The 20856-nt window shown below is 33.9% G+C and overlaps 2 protein-coding genes across 3 annotated transcripts; both read left to right on the forward strand.

The window, feature by feature from the left end:
* The first annotated feature begins 6 nt into the window (after positions 1-6).
* LOC120354883 (nucleolin 2-like) lies at positions 7-5531 on the forward strand. 2 transcript variants are annotated; one of them, XM_039442897.1, is made up of 2 exons: positions 7-802; positions 5314-5531. In XM_039442897.1, exons 1-2 carry the CDS (start codon positions 12-14, stop codon positions 5510-5512), a joined length of 990 nt encoding a protein of 329 aa, XP_039298831.1. In that variant the 5' UTR covers positions 7-11; the 3' UTR covers positions 5513-5531. The 2 variants fall into 2 exon arrangements, with proteins under 2 accessions (XP_039298831.1, XP_039298832.1); XM_039442898.1 differs by lacking the exon at positions 5314-5531 and adding an exon at positions 4292-4506.
* Positions 5532-9281: 3750 nt separating this feature from the next.
* LOC111052766 lies at positions 9282-13857 on the forward strand. Its single transcript, XM_039442899.1, has 2 exons — positions 9282-9435; positions 13431-13857. The coding sequence occupies exon 2, from the start codon at positions 13448-13450 to the stop codon at positions 13676-13678; it is 231 nt and encodes a 76-aa protein (XP_039298833.1). The 5' UTR covers positions 9282-9435; positions 13431-13447; the 3' UTR covers positions 13679-13857.
* The last annotated feature ends 6999 nt before the right edge of the window (positions 13858-20856 follow it).

Genomic DNA, 20856 nt, shown 5'->3' on the forward strand with positions numbered 1-20856 from the left:
TTTAGCCTTTGATGTTGTTACAAGATGGGGAATTAGAAGACATCATTAATGAAGTTGATGACCGTAACAATATTGAAGAAATACTGAAAAGGGCCTATGTACTTGTGGCTTCAAAACTGAAAACTATGGCTACAAAAAGTGACAGTGAAGTCCTCAAAAATCTATTATCGAACCGCCCTGAACTGAGGCGTATGAGAAATGAAGGTTTAATTAAGGACCTGCCACAATGGCTTCAGGAAAAACTATATATATATTTGAAATTGTCATCCGATGAAGACTCTCCCGATGAAAATTCTTCCGATGAGGATTCTCCCGATGAAAATCCTTCCGATGAGAAATCTCCCGATGAAAATTCTTCCGATGAGGACTCTCCCGATGAAAATTCTTCCAATGAGGACTCTCCCGATGAAAATTCTTCCGATGAGGATTCTCCCGATGAAAATCCTTCCGATGAAAATTCTTCCGATGAGGACTCTCCCGATGAAAATTCTTCCAATGAGGACTCTCCCGATGAAAATTCTTCCGATGAGGATTCTCCCGATGAAAATTCTTCCGATGAGAAATCTCCCGATGAAAATTCTTCCGATGAGGACTCTTCTGATGATGATTCTTCCAATGAGGATTCTTCAGAAAGCGAAGATGAGATTTCTACCTTGTATAACAATTTACCGGGAGAAAAATATGTTATTGGCTTCAAAGATGATTGTTTTCGATTGCTGTCAGAATTCAGTAAATCGAAAAATCAAAATTTCAGAGATTTTGCTGAAGTATGGAAGAAAATGGGATTCTCCGCGATATCCATGTAAGTTTTTTACCTTTTATTCATTTTATATGATATAACTATGTTATGATATAACCTTGTTATGATACCATACCTATAGTGACGTCCACGTTACATTGACTTGCAACATGTAGCTTTACAAGATTTTTTTGCATTCCTCCACAAAGCCTAAACGTCTGCGTGTGGAGGAGAGTGTAGCCATAGGCAACACAAGCAGTTACTACATAAAAATTATAAAAGAAAAGATAAGATTCAGAATATAATAATGGATTAATACAAATTCAAATAATTAAAATAAGAAATAATACTTAATTAAGAAATAAAAGATAAAAAGAAAAATATTAGCCAAACTTTGGATTGATTTTATTTCATGTGCAGGCCAATAAATCGCAGGGAATGAAGGAGGCTGTGAGTTCGCGTCATGTAGCTATTTTATAATGTAATGAATTGATAGAGGGGAAAAAATCAATATGACAAATCCTTTGATAGTTCTTGCTTTCTGATAGTTATCGAATATAACGTGAGTGGAGCAGAGCTTCGGCTGCCTCCCAGCCAATGTGATACAGCCACCTTTCCACACCCCTTCGGTAAACGGCTAGACTATACACCTCCGCCTCTCTTATTTCATTCGGCAAGTTTCTATAATATAAAATGTGACTTTAAAATACGGACTTCCTATGTGCTTAAAACTACCGTTTTAATACCAGTTAACAATTTCATGACAGAGTGACGTGTTTATTACAGCTGGTAAGTTCATAATATAATATATTATGCTAAATCATATTATCCCAACATGATCTTGAATCATGATGATCTTCCCGTTCTACGTTAGCCGCTCGGCCGACAATTTCGAAAACATAGGTCTGTAAAATGGATTAATATATAATTATTATTAGCCCCCCTATTAAAATTTCTGGTCAGAAACCATCCCCAATATTCACACAACATATTAAGTTTCATGCCGTTCTGTCAAGTAGTTTTCGAGTCTATAGGGAACAAACAAACTAACACACAAACAGACATTCATTTTTATATGTAGAGATAATATTGATCCTTTGGGCGTTCAGGGAGAACAGATTTTATATATTTTTTTATTTTATGATTTTATTTTTATAATGATTTTTTATAATCAATCATTTAATGTGGGCTGGGAGCATTGGGGAGGATCACTGTTGAAAGATTTCTGGAAGCCTTATGGGGGGGGGGGGAGGAGAGACATCTCTTCTCCATAGTGACTCACTGAGATGGGAGGATGCAGTTTAACAGTATACCATGAGTAGGCTGACGCAAGTTTCTCTCTGTGAGGATGCCAGTCTAATGCCCGGTTTCTCAGTCGTTCCTTAAACTGTTAATCCATTCAATAATTTTATTGAATCGATAAACATGAGAAATGCGTTTCTAGAACGCTCCATAAACTTATTGAATCCATAAATCTCTCGATAAACTATTGTGCCAAAATTCAGCCTATAAATATTTATGGAATGGATCAATTTGTCAAATTTTTGGTTGCAATAAAAAAATTAAGTTACAAAAATTAAATTACAAATTAAAATTAGTGTAGATCACCAGTATTTTAAAAACAAAACAGAATCAAAGTTGCACTATATTTAGCATTGATAACCCTTATTTGGTGTCAGCCATGTTTGTTTTCAGCTTGGTTTGGAGACATCAGCCAAAAGATGTCAGTACCGTAGGAAATAACCTCACAACATGCAGCATGGAATAAACATCCAGATTTGGTTGGTTACCATGGTTACCATAGTAACCATGTATAAAGTTTGTTTACGAAAGTGGCTGGTTTGGGATCATGCCATGTTGCCACATTCATTGAACAGATAAATCGTTACATAGCTATGGATTCTATAAAAATGTTTAAGAAACCAATAAAAATTTATTGAATACATAAAGTTATTGAATCAATAGCTATAGCGTTGTTTATTGAACGAAATAGTGCCAAAATGGCCTTCATCTTCAATCCATCGTAGGGGGACTTCAAAGTTTTCACGTCCCTCAAACCGATGATTTGAATAGAATTATTATATTCTTCTCTCACTGCATCCCATGCCATGCTCTCATCTTTTATCGAATTTTATCTGTCTTTTTATTCTCTATTACAGTTTTGTACTTTAGGCAAATTTATACTAATTGGTCTTTTTCGACCTCAGCAAAATTCTTGCCACGGTCTCGTTTCTCTGCTATAATAAATAATAACTTATGAAAAATGTCAATACTGTAGGAAATAACCTTCAACTTAAACTTCACAACAAACAGCAAGGAATAAAACAACCAAGATTTAGTTGGTTACGATGGCTACCATATAAAATTTGTTTACGAAAGTGGCCGGTTTGGAATCATGCCATGTTGCCAGATTCATTGAACAGATAAATCGTTCCATAGCTATGGATTCTATAAATATGTTTAAGGAACCAATGAAAAGTAACTTAATTTTTTTATTGCAACCAAAAATTTGACAAATTGATCCATTCCATAAATATTTATAGGCTGAATTTTGGCACAATAGTTTATCGAGAGATTTATGGATTCAATAAGTTTATGGAGCGTTCTAGAAACGCATTTCTTATTTTTATCGATTCAATAAAATTATTGAATGGATTAACAGTTTATGGAACGACTGAGAAACCGGGCAAATAGTTTATCGAGAGATTTAAGGATTCAATAAGTTTATGGAGCGTTCTAGAAACGCATTTCTCATGTTTATCGATTCAATAAAGTTATTGAATGGATTAACAGTTTAAGGAACGACTGAGAAATTGGACAGTTTATTGATGTGCATTTACACACAATGGATTATCATCCATGTAAATATACATATTTCAAATGCCAAATATACAGCTCATACAATGCTATTTCATATTACCAATTAATAATATTTCCAATACCTCCATAAAATAATCTAATTGTAATTGATTGGGTAATCATTAGAAATTGAAATTTGAATAGATATACTGTGTGATTTTTCAATTTTCCATAATGTTTTCTATCTTCTGTACTAGTTATCAATTCCTGTCTAATTATCCAAAATTTCATCATAATAGAATAGAATTTTATTAGTCATTTAATATTTACAAAAAATTCATCGACTTCGTCAAAATACATCTTTTTTAAATCATTATTATTCATTAATCAGTCTTAAAAATATAAAAATAAAATTAACAAATCATGTAAATCATAGATCACAAGTTACTCATTATATCATAAGAGAAATGGTACCCAGTTTATAAAAAAGAAATCATTTACTGTGTACAAACATTCATTAACTAATACATATTTAATTTTATTTTTAAATTGAGTGAATGCTAGTAACTTTAAATTGTCTGGTGTGGAGTTATATAATTTTATTGACATGAAGTGCCAGTTTCTCTGAGATTTGGAATGGCTATATTGCGGATTTTAAGTCTATGTCTCAAATCTTCTGGAAATAGTGGGTAACTAGTTCTGTATAAGCTATGATGAAATGTTTAACTTGATATGTCAACTTTTGGTTTTCAGATTATATGATTTGCATGAAGAAGCTGGCGTAGAAGATCATGGGGAATTCTTGAATCACGCTGTACCGGAAATGTTTCTTATTGCAAAAACGTTCATGCTTCCTGAATATCCGAAGTCTTATAGGAAAGGTGCACTTTACCTGTTATATGCTCTGTATTACAAACAGCCAATCAATACGGACGACGCATTAGTTGAGTGAGTTACTATCCTTTTATAATATTTTATTATAGTTGGAATCACTAAACGGGTTGTGAAAATGTATATATATATCCCACTTCTTTCCCAACGGGTAGTCATTCAAAAATTTATTCACTATTGTAACATTTCAAATTGATAGAATATTATTTTCATTTTTGAACAAATGAAATTTCCTGCGATGCTATTGGAGTAAATCAAGTTGTCCCTTAGATTTAATAAATGTCCTTGAAACCGGGCCTTGGAAATTTATAAAATAGAGCTGAAATTTGAATAGATATACTGTGTGATTTTTCAATTTTCCATAATGTTTTCTATCTTCTGTACTAGTTATCAATTCCTGTCTAATTATCCAAAATTTCATCATAATAGAATAGAATTTTATTAGTCATTTAATATTTACAAAAAATTCATCGACTTCGTCAAAATACATCTTTTTTAAATCATTATTATTCATTAATCAGTCTTAAAAATATAAAAATAAAATTAACAAATCATGTAAATCATAGATCACAAGTTACTCATTATATCATAAGAGAAATGGTACCCAGTTTATAAAAAAGAAATCATTTACTGTGTACAAACATTCATTAACTAATACATATTTAATTTTATTTTTAAAGTGAGTGAATGCTAGTAACTTTAAATTGTCTGGTGTGGAGTTATATAATTTTATTGACATGAAGTGCCAGTTTCTCTGAGATTTGGAATGGCTATATTGCGGAATTTTAAGTCTATGTCTCAAATCTTCTGGAAATAGTGGGTAACTAGTTCTGTATAAGCTATGATGAAATGTTTAACTTGATATGTCAACTTTTGGTTTTCAGATTATATGATTTGCATGAAGAAGCAGGCGTAGAAGATCATGGGGAATTCTTGAATCACGCTGTACCGGAAATGTTTCTTATTGCAAAAACGTTCATGCTTCCTGAATATCCGAAGTCTTATAGGAAAGGTGCACTTTACCTGTTATATGCTCTGTATTACAAACAGCCAATCAATACGGACGACGCATTAGTTGAGTGAGTTACTATCCTTTTATAATATTTTATTATAGTTGGAATCACTAAACGGGTTGTGAAAATGTATATACAGATATCCCACTTCTTTCCCAACGGGTAGTCATTCAAAAATTCATTCACTATTGTAACATTTCAAATTGATAGAATATTATTTTCATTTTCGAACAAATGAAATTTCCTGCGATGTTATTGGAGTAAATCAAGTTGTCCCTTAGATTTAATAAATGTCCTAGAAACCGGGCCTTGGAAATTTATAAAATAGAGCTGAAATTAAAATACAGGTTGGGCAGAGCCGATTGACGTGTTTGGAAGGATTATAAGTAATGAACCGTTCAAATTGGAAAAAATCTTTAATGGGTTCAATTCAGTTTGAAATATAGTTATTTTTTGGAAATTATATCAGTTAAATGGCGGCCATAAGCAGCAATTCACTGATGTAGCGTATTTTTGAAGTTTAACGTATTTTGGCACATTGGTAAAGCTCTTCTCTGATTCGCTCCTTTAGTTCTTCCAAGGTGTGTGGGCGATCTTTGGAAACTTTTTTTTAGTTAATCTCATAGAAATTCAATTCAAGATGGCGGATGATCACTAAAAAACCATGTTTTTCACGGTTATCTCGAAAACGGCTCTAACGATTTTCTTCAAATTTATATCATGGATAGCTATTTATAAGCCCTATAAACTGACATGAGTCTCATTTCTGGGAAAATTGCAGGAGCTCCGTAATATTCTTGAGAAAAATGGCGGATAATTACTAAAAAAACATGTTTTTCACGGTTTTCTCGAAAATGGCTCTAATGATTTTCTTCACATTTATACCATGGATAGCTATTTATAAGTCCTATCAACTGATATGAGTTTTATTTCTGGAAAAATTGCAGGAGCTCCGTAATATTCTTGAGCAAAATGGCGGATAATTACTAAGAAACCATGTTTTTTACGATTTTCTTAAAAATGACTTGACCATTTTTCTCAAATTCATACTTTTTATAGTTATTTATCAGCTCTATCAACTGGCATGAGTCTTTTCCCTGGGAAACTAATGGGGGGTCCAACCCATCCTTGAGAAATTTACTTTGTAACCTCATTTTTGTGCATGAGGTAGGTAGGTAGAGCAGTTTTTAAAAAGAACACATAGTCGAGATATTTAATCTGTAGAATTTCCGAGCTCGGCATTTGGCTAAGTCTTAGACTTTAAACAGCTGGAGTCAAAAAATTGGCTTTCCGAAACGGGGCGTAGTCGCAGTCATTGTCATAGTCACGTTTGAATTAAATTTCAAAAAACTAGAAAATTAAACACAAAATAAAATAAAGAGAGAATAGTGTAAAGTTTCAGCTATTTTGAATTATTTAGAAATGTTTAATTTCGTCAAGGAAAAACGTTTCAAATTATAGAAATGAGAAAATAAAAACTGCGACTACGCCCCGTTTTGGAAAGCCAATTTTCTGACTCCAGCTGTTTAAAGTCTAGGACTTAGCCAAATCCCGAGCTCGGAAACCGGCCTTACAAGTACATAGAATGTAAAGTTGATTGCAAAATGGAATGAAATGAATGATTGACCCCACTTCTTCCCAAATCTGAGGTGAAAATGACCTTCGCTTAAATTCAAACTACCCATTTTATATATAAAATTAGCAACATTTTTCTTCGTCAGAAAAAATTACTCAACTACAAAATAATATCCAACCATATAGACATATCCAGGGATATATTTTATGATAGGTAGTCAAAAAATAATTTATTTAACAATTGAATACAGCAAGAGATTTTGAGAGGGGAAGAATAATAATTTTTCTTCTTTCTAGTCGGCAGAAAAACGTTTGTCCCAAAAGATTTTCAACTTATTTATTTTCTATGTTTAGAAGTGCTTCGAACTCCTGTTGTAATACTATAGATACTAGTACTAGTCCATTTGAATTCCATTCAATTATTTTTAGTGAATGAATCTTTGAATTCAGTAATTTACTTTGTTCTAACTACTGAAATCTAGGCTGTAGGCACATGATTATTTGCTCTGGTCAATTGGTCAAACCAGTAGTTTTCTCAAAATGAACTGAAAATTTTATTGGTACCTTCATGGCTCTTCCAATTTCGGTATGTTTTCCTACGACGAAAGTTAATTCTGCACTTCCAATGTTTGAATTGGGAGTCGGTGTATATTTTCTGTAATTTTTTATGAAATCTTGCATTCTTCCGTAATATATTTTATTTTAATCGATTTCCTGATTTTTAGAAATTCAATTGCGACGGTCTGACATTGCAGCTTCGATAGCTGGCTGGGTGTGTTTCTCATACATTACAATTTACATTTTTCAATACATTTTTCGATAAAGCATCACTTGGTTTTGAACAGTTCTTTGTTTGGTGTTTACCTGCTAGTAGCGTGGCACTTCCCACAGTTACGTTTCCTACGAAACCAAAAATCAATCATGGCGTTTCCTACAAAGAACTATCTGTACTCAACTTGTATCTGTTACTGTTATCTTTCCAGTAATGTAACTTACCGTTATTTGTATGGATTGTATTAGATAAACAACAGTAACCGATAGGCTACTTCAAGACACAAGTAACCGTAACAGATACAAGTTGAGTACAGGTAGCAGTTCTTCGTAGGAAACGCCGCGATTGAATTTTCGTACGTAGGAAACGCCACGCTTGAAATGGGATCGTAGAAAACGCCACCGTAGAAAGTGCCACGTAACCTACCTGCTCACTTAACAAATCTAGACTCTTTTTTAAAATATCTCTGTGTTTGCTTGGCATATTACTAAAACATTATGCACGGTATGTCCGACAGTCGTTTGAGACTAGCGTTTAAAGGTTCAAACTGTAGTTGCAATAATGTAAAATCGGAAAGAAGCAGGATGTGAAGATGACTTATGTGCTCATTCCTTTCCGATGGCACACTGGTCACATGACTTATGTGCTCATTCCTTTCCGATGGCACACTGGTCACATGACAATGATTCCGATCGTCAACAATTGAATATTCAAAAAACGTAATACAACGCATGTTGTAGATCACACTGTCAAATAATGCTATATTATTTCAGGTATAAATCTTCAAGTTAATTCAAATTACATACAATCGATAGTCAGCATAGTCAATTACAAATTAAGGTTATAATAATTTCACATACTGTGTGATAAAATTTCATTTTGCAAAGATTCTTCAGTAGAATAGAAATCTTTTACCTTTAGCCCGTCACCTAGGACTCTACTCACCTTTTTCGCTGGTAACTTTTTTACACTACTTGATAATTTATTGTACAACAGAATTTGCTGATACCTATGGCTTCTCATAGATTTGTGTTGCCTAATCCTAGGTCTTACAAAGTGGTTTTTCCGCCTCGTGTTGTATGATTGGGTTGCAGGGTTTTCATCATACAAATCATGTTGTTCTTGACAAAAAGTAAACTACAAAAAAATTAACAAACATGGCATAGTCATTATTTTGTTCTCAGAGATTACATTTCTACAAGCTTCATTATAGCGACCAAATATTGTTCTCATTGCCATTTGCATGCTGCAGATCTCAAAGAAAAATAAGGATGTTTCAGGATAAAAGATATTTTCTCACAATTCGATGTAGGATAGTTCATGCTGAATAATGAATGATTGAAACTTTTTCAACTATGTGTTCTTAAGCAATTTTTCAAGTATGTATTAGTATCTGAGTGTCATGTCTCAATTTTTTGTGTTTGTTTTGATTTTTGAATCATCAGGGTGCAACACTGTAATTAATACATTCTACTTTTTTTATATTTTCCAGCCAGCAGATTATGTTAATGAAAATGATTTGAGAGCGTGGTATTTCACAAGGTTGCTACAAGAACATGGTCAATCCGGTGACTTGAATAAGTCGATTGCTGACTATTTCTTTGAATTTTGTCTGTTCATTAAGGATGTTGTGGGGCTCTCTTCTGGTATGTTTATATATTTCAAATTGTTCTAGAGTGTTCAGTTTAGGTCCTTTGTTTTTGATGTGTAAAATTGTTTAATTTGTGACTATGTCAGTGTAGTGTCACCCACATAATAGAAAACAATCACACCTACATTATCGTAGACAAAACAATATTGCAGACCTGTTGTAACCTGTACACATTAATTGACTTCACGTACATCGTGTGTACTTCACAATGTTTTTTTACTTTCCTTGCCCTATTACCATAGGTAAGGAAAGTATTGCTTTCCAAAAAAAATTAAGGTTCCCTAATTTCATGTTTTCTATACGTTTCAAGGTCCCCTGAGTCCAAAAACATGATTTTTGGGTGTTGGTCTGTGTGTGGGTGTGTGTGTGTCTGTGAACACGATCACTCCATTCCTAATTAACCGATTAACTTGAAATTTTAAACTTAAGGTCCTTATACCATGAGGATCCGACAATAAGAAATTCAATAAAATTCAATTCAAAATGGCGGATAATGGCTAAAAAACCATGTTTTTCACGGTTTTCTCGAAAACGGCTCTAACGATTTTCTTCAAATTTATACCCTAGATAGCTATTTATAAGCCCTATCAACTGACATGAGTCTCATTTCTGGGAAAATTGCAGGAGCTCCGTAATATTCCTGAGAAGAATGAATTTTGTTAAATTTCTATCACGATTTTCTCAAAAATGACTTGACCTATTTTTTTCAAATTCATACCCTGTATAGTTATTTATCAGCTCTATTAACTGGGATGAGTCTTTTCCCTGGGAAACTAACAGGGGGTCCACCCCATCCTTGAAAAAATTGACTTTGTAACCTCCTTCTTGTGCTTGAGGTAGGTAGGTAGAGCAGTTTATTCAAAAAAACACATGTCGATATTTTATTTGTAGAACAGCTGTTTTGACAAGTTTTAAAAAATCCTCAAATTTCATAATTCAAACAAAGGAAAATGTACTCTGAACACAATCACAATAGTATAATCGTAGTTTTAATTATTTAGCCGCCTATCGGCATAATGTTATTCCCTAAATTATCCTCGTTAATGAGGCTTATAGATCAATGAGCAAGGAAACTTGTGTGAGTGTACCACACCAGATTTTTTATATTAGGAAGCCACACAACGAATATAAAACCCAACTTCATACAGACATTTTGTATTTGGATTGTTGTGTTAAGCTCGGGATACACCTTTCATGTAGCGTTCCGATCCGACTCTGATCATTCAGGCAGACGATAGTATGACTGCGAATGCGGTATGACCTGTCCGTCACTACCACCCACCCTGCTCTCCGTCCCACTGAAAAATCGGACATGAGTCGGATCGGAACACTGCATGAGAAGTGTGTATCCGACTTACAGTACTGACGATAAAATTCCAAATGATTTTCACATGTGAAAAATTGAAACGAGCAAAAAGAACTCACTTCTATAAAGATCAATGAAAATCATTTAATAATTGAGTGGATACTAGTAGTTCTGTGAACAGTAGACCTTACGCAGTTTTCTCATCCACAAGTCACCTGTTCTAGTTCCAGCTGTACCAGTCCTTCTCCAAAATATCAGTCATATGTTTTACAGTCTATTATCATCAACTCCTTTAATTTTAGAGATAGTAAAGATGATGAAAGTTTTATTTATAATACCATGACTGCAAAACAAAATATTGAAACCATAGACCTTACAGAAATAGACATGGCTTCTCCAGACATCTGTGTAATACATGCAATGAATAATCCACTTTTCAGCTGATTGATTATGGATAATTTTATAGTCTGATTAATCCTATTTTCAAAGTAGATATACAGTATGTAGTGATATCGAAGTATGGAGGAAATTCCTTTTCCTTTCATATTATCCTTGAAAACTTTCAAAAAAACTTGTGTATACATCGACGCGCAGTTAAAGAAGGAATATTCCTGCCAAATGTCATAGAATTCTATCAACGCGTTTGGTCGTAAATGCGTTACATACATACAAAAGAAAATCCGAGTTAAAACAATTAAATACATTTCTATCAATATTTTTGTTTCGTACTATACTCCAATTATCTATAATATATTCAACTGTATAGAAAACATTCTATAATTCGTATTTCTCCTCCATCACCTTCCATGATTCATAGCCTCGATAATTCGTCACCCTTATAATCCATAGTAAACGTTCCCGTGAACTGCGAATTATAGGAGTTTTACTGTTTGTAAGCATAAGAAACAATCGTATTTCTTTCTCTGTATCAATCCGAAACCCTCTTGTCTGGTCATAACTATAGTGAGGTCCACGCAGTGATTGATTAGCAATGATATTGCTATCCTTGTCTATCATTCAACAAAAAGGATATCGCTATCTCTTTCTCGCTTTGCGCTGTTGCCAGATCGTCTTTTAAGAATGTAGAATTAATTATTAATTAACAAAATATTTCATCTTAACTATGAAAATTCATTATAAAATTATTGAATAATATAAAATTTCTTGCTTGATAAAATATAATTTATTATTTTAAAGGAGGATGAACAGTTGATATTACATCAATAAACCTGTATCAGCTACCGTATATAGAAGGCATTGACAAGACAGAGGATCGGCAACGTTGTTCTCTTATCTTTCTCCACTGCCATTATAACGTGGACCTCACTATACTATACTGTAGCATATGATCTCCAAGCGACTGAAATCTTTGATCCTGTAATATTTGGTAACATTGCTTTTCTGGATCCATGTTTGTCAGGATTTTAGCTACATTATAAGATAGGAGAACAGCATTGCTGATTCTCTGCCTTGTCACTGCCTTCAATAGAGGATAGCTGATACCGGTATATCTGATGCGATATTAATTGTTCATTCTTGTTTAAAATAATCTTATGTTTTATTCACCAAGAAAAAAATATTCCTCAATGATTGAAGAATAAATTTTTATTATTGAGATTAAATATTTTGTTAATTAATTATATTCCTACATTGTTGAAAAAAAAACAATATGGCAACGTTAGTGAGCCAGAAAATGCTTTGTCGAATGATAGACAAGGGTAGCAATACCAATGCCAATCAAATACTGCCCTATAGGTCAACTCTTCTTCTGCGACCAAGGTTCAATCAATGATCTTGTGAAATAGAACATTTCAGTTTGTTTTTTTCTGTATTAATGATATGAATATCAGCTGAATACCTCTTTCAATTCAATCTTAATGTAAAACTCTGTCTATTAACCAAGGCTAGTAACACCAATGTTAATAAAAATCCTCCATTATGTATTTTTATTTCATTCATTAATTGTACAATATACTGTCATAATAATAATATTATGATCAGGGAGAAAAAAACTAGGCTGAGCCTGTACTATCTCTCTCCTCTCTTACCCGGTCGTGTGTTAATGGGAAGGATATTTTATATCCTTCTAAAAGAATCGACAATTATTTGTTGAAACACCGCCGATTTATGAAGTTACTTCACATTATTATATTATCATTATTCTAATTGCATTCTATATTTATTCTCATTGATTAGTTATTTATACTTTGTGAAATTCGTTGAATAACTAGCATTATCGTCATTTAATGTAAATTACTCTATAAGCCAGTAAATATTGTAACATACATAAATAAAGAAATCTAAATTAATCTAATCTAATCTCCCAAATTTTGATCAAAAGTTCATATCGTCCAAATGAGGTTATGAGTCACATCACTGTTTTGGACACATAATTTTCGATCCAGGAAAATTAATTTGAATATTTTGAATTTGTAAGGTCGATGAATAAAATAAAATTAATTTGTACGCCAAAGAAAAAATGCTGAAAACTTGAAAAATAATTCACTACTTCGAGAAATTTAAAGCCATGAAATTACCAATTTTTTCATAATCAAGTGAATTTTTACTTGTTCTAGTATTGGGAATATAGAAGATTTTTGACGTGATCCTCACTCTAGTTCACAATCACTTTGTTTTCAGTTTTCATTTTTGTAATTCAGTTTACAACTTATAATCTGTTACAGGAAACCAACATTCCAACATGCCAACAATGCCAGAAGGCCAAACCAAGGTCAAAACTGTAAGGGATTACTTGAATGAGTTTCCTGATCCACTTCCAACCCCAGACCCACTTCCAGTTACCTCTTCTCAAGATTGCATTATGGAAGTAGAAAAAGACGGAGTGGAGGGGCTGGAATGTAATGCACTTGAAGAGCTCGAAAGTGCACTTGGAGATATGAAATGTGAAGAGGTGGAGACTGATGAGAAATAAGGAACCAGGTCTCACAGTCAGCCTACCAGGCAATAAATAATCATCATAAGTATTATAAGGTTACTCAGGTATTATAATAAGGTCGCTCACTTCATCACCAGGCATTGTTTTAGCCACGTTTCGGCTACCAGTGTGGTTGCAACTAAATAATAAAGCTGTTTTGATACTTTTGTAATACTTGTTCTTCTCCTTTGCCTAACCCTTCGTGCCTCACTGCGTCGGGTGTAGCTCGGACCATCTCCTTCTCTCCCGTCGCCATCCAATCTTCTCATTTCACTCAAATGTTTGCCTCTCTTCAAACCTGCTGTCAAGATAGGTTTTCCTTGGACGACCTCTACCTCTTCCTGCTTCAGGATTGGCCTCCATTAATTGCTTAGCTTGTAATACTTTTTTATGTACATAAATATTTCTTTTCTACTTTTGTAAGAGTTAATTTTCATTTACTTTGTGAGTATTATCAATACATAGATTAGGTGGGCCGTCCACTAGAACCGTTTTCGTCCGAACTAGCATCGGCCGAAAACTACCGAACGATCCCCCAACAAAGAAAGTAATAGATGCTCGTCCATTGCAACAGGTTCATACGTCCATGCACGGCCGTCTCCGGCCGATCAAGTTTTCGATCCGAATTGAATGGGATTTTCCGGCTCTATTCGGCCATAGAGAAACAATAGCATAAGCTTATGCTACTGTTTCTCTATGTAAATAAATTAGCACAAGCTTATGCTACTGTTTCTCTATGTAAATAAATTAGCACAAGCTTATGCTACTGTTTCTCTATGTAAATAAATTAGCACAAGCTTATGCTACTGTTTCTCTATGATTCGGCCGAAGTCGAGCTGAGACAACATCATCCTAACCTCAAAATTGTTTCACAGTCTTGTCTGTTTTTGTTTTTTGAACTTGTTCTGTTGAAAAGTTTTAACTATGGACAGTGAAAAGTTGATAAGTTTGGTTCAAGAGCATGTTCCATTGTGGGATATGCGAGACTAAAGATATCATCGTTGTGATGTTCAAAGGAATTTGTGAACAAACATTGCTTAATAATAAATAACTTATTTAGTAGATATTTGTTCATTCAATTTTCAAAATCTCAATACTGTATAATCATTGTTTGTGAAAAATGTTGATGGCTATGATACCGTAGTAGTTAATTCAATAAATGGCAACTAGACTGACCTAAACGGTTCCAATGGACGACCATATTCGGCCGAATTAACGGCCGGCAGATTCGTCCGATCCAAAAGCCGAACGGATCAGTTGAATACGGTTCCAGTGGACGGTTACCCTTATTCAAACATGATCAAATTAAGGCTATTATTATAAAATATACAAGAAAACTTTGGATCCATTTTCTCAAAACTGCAGTTTTGAACTTAAGTGCTTATGACATATGACCAAGGATGGATGAAGGTGGTAAGCGAACCACTTACTTCCCCTATCCATAAAATAGTGTTACTAAGACTACACTTCATCTACATAAATACATGAAATCGCAGCTATTATTCACATTGGAGAATATAAACCTGTGGAATGTGTAGACCGGTACTTGGTGATACACAAGAAGGTGACATAATAATAGGAACATGCATAGGCCTATGTCATGACATAACCTTACACCGTGTAGACTACTGTATATTATTTCTTAAACCTTTGAAAAACATATTTCATTGCTATTGACTTTCATTAAATTTCAAATCAAATCAAGTTTTATTCAATGATATCACTTACATGACAAATTCCGTTACAAAAATGATATTACAGATCATTGAATACCTACAATACTGTTTGCTTAAGAAAAATCTTGTCTGCAAACAGGAGTGAAATACATTCAGAACTCCACTAATATTGCTTATCTATAAACTCATCTTAATTAAATTTAATTATCTTAATTCATCCCATACACACACCTTGGAGAGATCATAATAATTATTAATAAAATACTGAAAGAATTGAAACAAGTTACTGTCAAGGTGATTCATCTGAGAATAATAAAAAGCTCAATCTCAACCGGAGAATGATCCCATCAACCATGGGTGTAATTTGGATTTGTAAGATTTAAGATTATCTGTATTCTTAATTTCGACGGCCAGACTATTAAAAAAATTAGGACCCAAGAAAATGATTTGAAGCTCTTTTGAAAGAGACTGCAATATATGATCTGGGTGGAATATTAACTCTACTGTAGTATTACCGCTTGTATTATAAGCAACATCCGCACCTCAATTGCCACTTAGCCTAAAGAGCATGGACAGAACTTTGAATACATATAAATGACGCAGAGGCAATATATAGATGATTCTCTGAAAAGGGGGTAAGAGTGAGCACGTCTACTTTCACCACAGATAACCCGAATAAAAGCCTTCTACAATATTATAATTGGCATAAAATGTGATAAATATGTAGAGGCCCAACAAGAAATACCATAACTCAACCTGGACTGTACAAATGCAAAATACATGTTCCGAATAATTTGTAACTAAATAATTGATTTTGGTTTCACTTTTTTAAAACTTTATTTCATCGTTATTGTTTCTTGTTAATATCTTGCCTCTATTGGTTTTTTCTTAGAGGATATCAAAACCTAAATAGAGCACATTGAGTGCTCACACTGTGACTGTACACGTTTATTTCAACACATCCAATGTGAGTAGCCACTAACGCTATGCTATGGAGATAGTGCCATGCATTAGAATTACAACACTGCAATTAACATATTTAAAAAATGAATCTAGTTCAACTCTATCCATACATGGAGAGAATCATCGATATCTTGAAGCTGTGTGCGAATTTATGCGCCCCATTAACACACGCGTTACGCTTTTAATCAGCGTATTATTATACCGTATCTGTACATATATATATAGTTATAAGTAGCATTATCTGACTTTAAGCATAAGGCATGTGCTCATGGCGCATAAGTCTGTATGCAGCCTTATATGGGTTTCAGTGGCGGCGATAAGGACCCGCTTGATCATCAAGCCCCCTACAATATCTTTAAAATTATTATAGATATTTCGAGTGGATCCTAGACAAATACCTTTCTGCGATCTTCCACTTCTTACCCACAACTTAGTTCTAAGTGGTGTCGACATCAATTATTAAGGCTGTGCAAAGGCTAAAAATAAACTTTCTACTCGTGATATTTGATTTGTATATCTCAAGCTATCTAAATGAAAAAGTTTTCTCAGGAAAACATTTTTTTCCGATCATTACTTTTTGAGATAATGAGCGCCCAAAGTTTGAATTTTTGGGACAATATTTCAAATTCGGTAAGAGATATAAATCCATGAGATTTAGAGGATTGATTGTTCATGCTATTATTGATCTAGTAAAACAAACATTTTCTGAAAATATAAATTTTTGAGAAAGTTATTCAATTTATCAAAAATAACTCAACAAAAAGTTATTTTTGGTAATTTTTATTAAATTAAATAACTTTCTCAAAAATTTATCTCAGAAAATTTTTGTTCTAAATCAACAATACCATAAAGAATCAATCCTCTAAATCTCATGAATTTATCTCTTAGGTACCGAATTTGAAATGTTCTGTCCAAAAAATAAAAACTTTAGGCGCTCATATCTCGAAAAGTAATGATCGGAAAAAAATGTTTTCCTGAGAAAACTTTTTCATTTTGATAGCTTGATATACAAATCGAAAATATTTGAAAAATATCACTAGTAGAAAGTTAATTTTTAGCCTTTGTACAGCCTTAATAGTATTTTGTATTTTTCATCTCTGTTCTAGTGCCTCCACTCGGGCTGCAAGGGCAGTTGATTGCAGTCAACCTCATGACTGCAGACAATATTTTTGACCTAGTTAGTAGAGATTTCAATCGATCCCTTAACTGCCAGTTTAGCTGTTGTAAACAACTATCTGGTCTAAATCAATATTATTGGTTTCAACTAATTTTCGTTAAATATAGAGGTATAGTAACAAGATTCTTCTTAAATGTACCAGTAGTGGTATTAATCAAATTAGATTGTTAGAAAAAATCCCAAAAGATTGTCTGTTTTGTGTTTTTGCTGATGGACCGGATGCTAATCCCCCGCCGGCCGGCGAAATACCACAGCACGACGCAGAGATAGCTGCATTACTTTTCTGCCAACGGTAAAAAATATAGTAAACATGATGACATGAGCATCTGGACACACAGAGAGCGATTTTAGGAATCAATATCCTCTTAAAACCGCTCTCTATGAATCCAGGCCCTGAAGAAGCGCTCCCACAAGTTCAGAGTCAAACTCAGAATATTTGTACACAATGAACCGTTTAAATAAAAGCTAGAATCTAGTGACTAGCACCTAGTAATATAGTTCCAGCTAATAATTGTCTCATTCTGGCCATCAAGTTCATTAATCTTCCTCAAAGTTAGTCGACAGTCTAATTCACCAATGTCAATCAGTCATAAAATATTTCTTTCTCAATTGCAATTTGTGATTTTATCGAATCGTGATTTTAAAAATCACTAAGTGAAAACAACACTCACATTATTTGATGTGGCGACGTCCACAAGTGTTTTTTCACTTAAAAAGTTTTATTAAATAAGATAGTAATAATAATAGTGAAAACAAGATGGATAACCAACAACGAATTATATTTTTATATTCCTATAAATTATTGTTCTTACCTAACTATTGTTCTATTGATTATAAAACTTACAGGTGAATGCGTTTGAGAAAGAAATGTTCGATTGCCCATTTGACACTTGTGCATTATAATATCAATAACCCAACATCAACACGACAAGAGTAATAAGTAGTGTAGAACCAGTGGCAAAAATGTCTTACCTAACAATAGCGATTTTCTAACCTAGATTGAACATATACATTGAATTCTGTAGCATGGCAAGAGATCATGAGAGATGTAGCATGGCTACACAATAAAATAAAAATACAATAATAATTATGTTGTTTAGTTTTATTTACAAAGTTGATTTGCATTTACATTTTTAGAACAATCGTACATTTTGACGAGTTCAAATTCCATCTACAATAATTAGATATACATTTATTGTCAGAAATTGAGTTTTAAATTTCAATCAAAAACTAATGTGCATTATGCATTAAACTATTATTAAATTATTATTATACATAAACATTACACATTATAATGTGCATTAAACTTAAATGAACACTCAAATAATGAGTGTTTAAAGCGTTTAAAGTTTCGTAATTGCAGGTGGATAGGTAGGTCATTGAACTAATCCCAAAAAAACGGCAGTTACAATCAATTAGCAGCTACACAGTAACACAATATTGAAGAAGCCACACGCTTCATATGAGTTTCACTTTACTGCCCGTACAAACGCATGTCGCTTCTCATACCAACTTGACTATACCAGTGTACAGTTTGTCCAAAATGGTCCACTCACTCTAAAAATTTGAATATCTACATGCGCACTCAAACCAAAGAGAAGCCTTACCAGTGTACAGTCTGTACAAAAGTTTCTCTCAATACCAAGTACGTACTAATACCAATAGCCTTGGTGCCGGTTAAATTTTAATCGTGATTAATTTCACGAGAACCAATCAGAGAAACATTCTTTTTGGAAAACCATCTCTAGATTGGTTCTCATGAAATTAATCACGATTAAAATTTAAACGGCTTTTGTGCAACCGGGCCTTAGACGGAGAAAGGTCTTTCAGTCTCTATTGAACATATTAGGTGAAACGGCAACTGATAAGGTCCAAGATTGGTTGGTATGTGTACGCACATCGTATCCAAACTACACAATCAAGTGAAACTTCGTGTAGAGATTGTACAGATTGATCGACTGGCGAAACTGTTCTCAAAGACATCCGATCTCTCAAACCAATCTACGACACATCAGGAATATTCGCCTAGGGGAGCGGACGAGAAAGAGAACACAAATGTTTCTAATCAAACGCCTTTTCAAGTGTTGAATCAGAAGAAAAAGGAGGCGGGTAGAAATGAAAAGCAAATCTCACCTCTGCAAAGCAATAGACAAATGCCAGTGCTGCCACCTGTTGACATCCTGCATGAAAGTAACGCTTCCTCGGTGATTGGAACTCCGAAAATTATCCGTCGTCGAAAACCACATGGAGAGGTGGCGTTGGTCAACTGTAGAGAGCTGGAGAAGCAGCGACTGGCGTCTGCTATGGCGTCTACAACCGGCTCGGCAGTGCTTGGCGGCAACTCCAAGAGGGGAGCCTCAGATATCATACTGCTCACATGATGTGGTGCGTTCGAAGGACATTGCAACTCAAACTGATGACGAACCACCAAATCCTTACTTACTGGAGCCAGCTGACTACAGAGTCATGGGAGGTGGGCAAGTCTGCCTACTTCTCCTGAATACTCGGATAGGAGCAGAAGCCCAATGAGAAGTCCTAGAGAAAGAGGAAATCTGGATTTACACAAGAGAGCCTATTGCTTTCCTGGCATTTCTCCTTCAACCCCTGTATTTGACAAACCAGCTGATGAAGTGGGAAAGCCAACTTCTGAAATGTACATACGTCAGTACCAATACAGAGAAGAGCAGAGCCCTGTAGACGCTGAATGTTATAAATGTTATAATAATTATTATAATAATTTATTATTTTAAAAATAAATAACAATTGTTGTTATACCTATTCCGTATTAGTTTGCCGTTCTGGAAAAAAATATTGTGCATGTATAAATGAATTGTGTTGATTTTAACTTGTCAGTAAATGCCATTCTGGAGGAATGACAGACTGATTGTACGACCCATCAATGTAAGCGAGCCTAAAACTATCCAACATAATATCACCGCACCAACAAAACTTCAAATTGCACTTGGGAGCTTTCTTCATTGTCTTCTTCGTCATCTACTTAAATCCTATTTCCTTTCTCCTCTGTTCAGAAATCGATCGATATTCTTCCTTCATTCTGCGGCCATTCGCTCTTGGATGGCCGTACGCAGTAAACTGTGGAACGAAAAGAACATAATATTATTCCAAGCAAAAGTTATAAATATTATCAACAAAAGTAGCAATTCAAAAGGTTCAATAAAATTCAAGTCAATAAATTAACTACATAGCTTCAAAGGATTTTTCGAATTTTAATCATTTTATTGCAAACAGGATTCTTGAGGTGAATTATATATTTAAATACAGTATGTTTCATTAGTGTACGTGTCCGTTGCAGTGAAGATATGATGTCATGCTTTCTTATGAAACTATTCCCAGCCCCC

This window comes from Nilaparvata lugens, chromosome X (assembly GCF_014356525.2).
Source record: "Nilaparvata lugens isolate BPH chromosome X, ASM1435652v1, whole genome shotgun sequence".
NCBI classification, from domain to species: domain Eukaryota; kingdom Metazoa; phylum Arthropoda; class Insecta; order Hemiptera; family Delphacidae; genus Nilaparvata; species Nilaparvata lugens.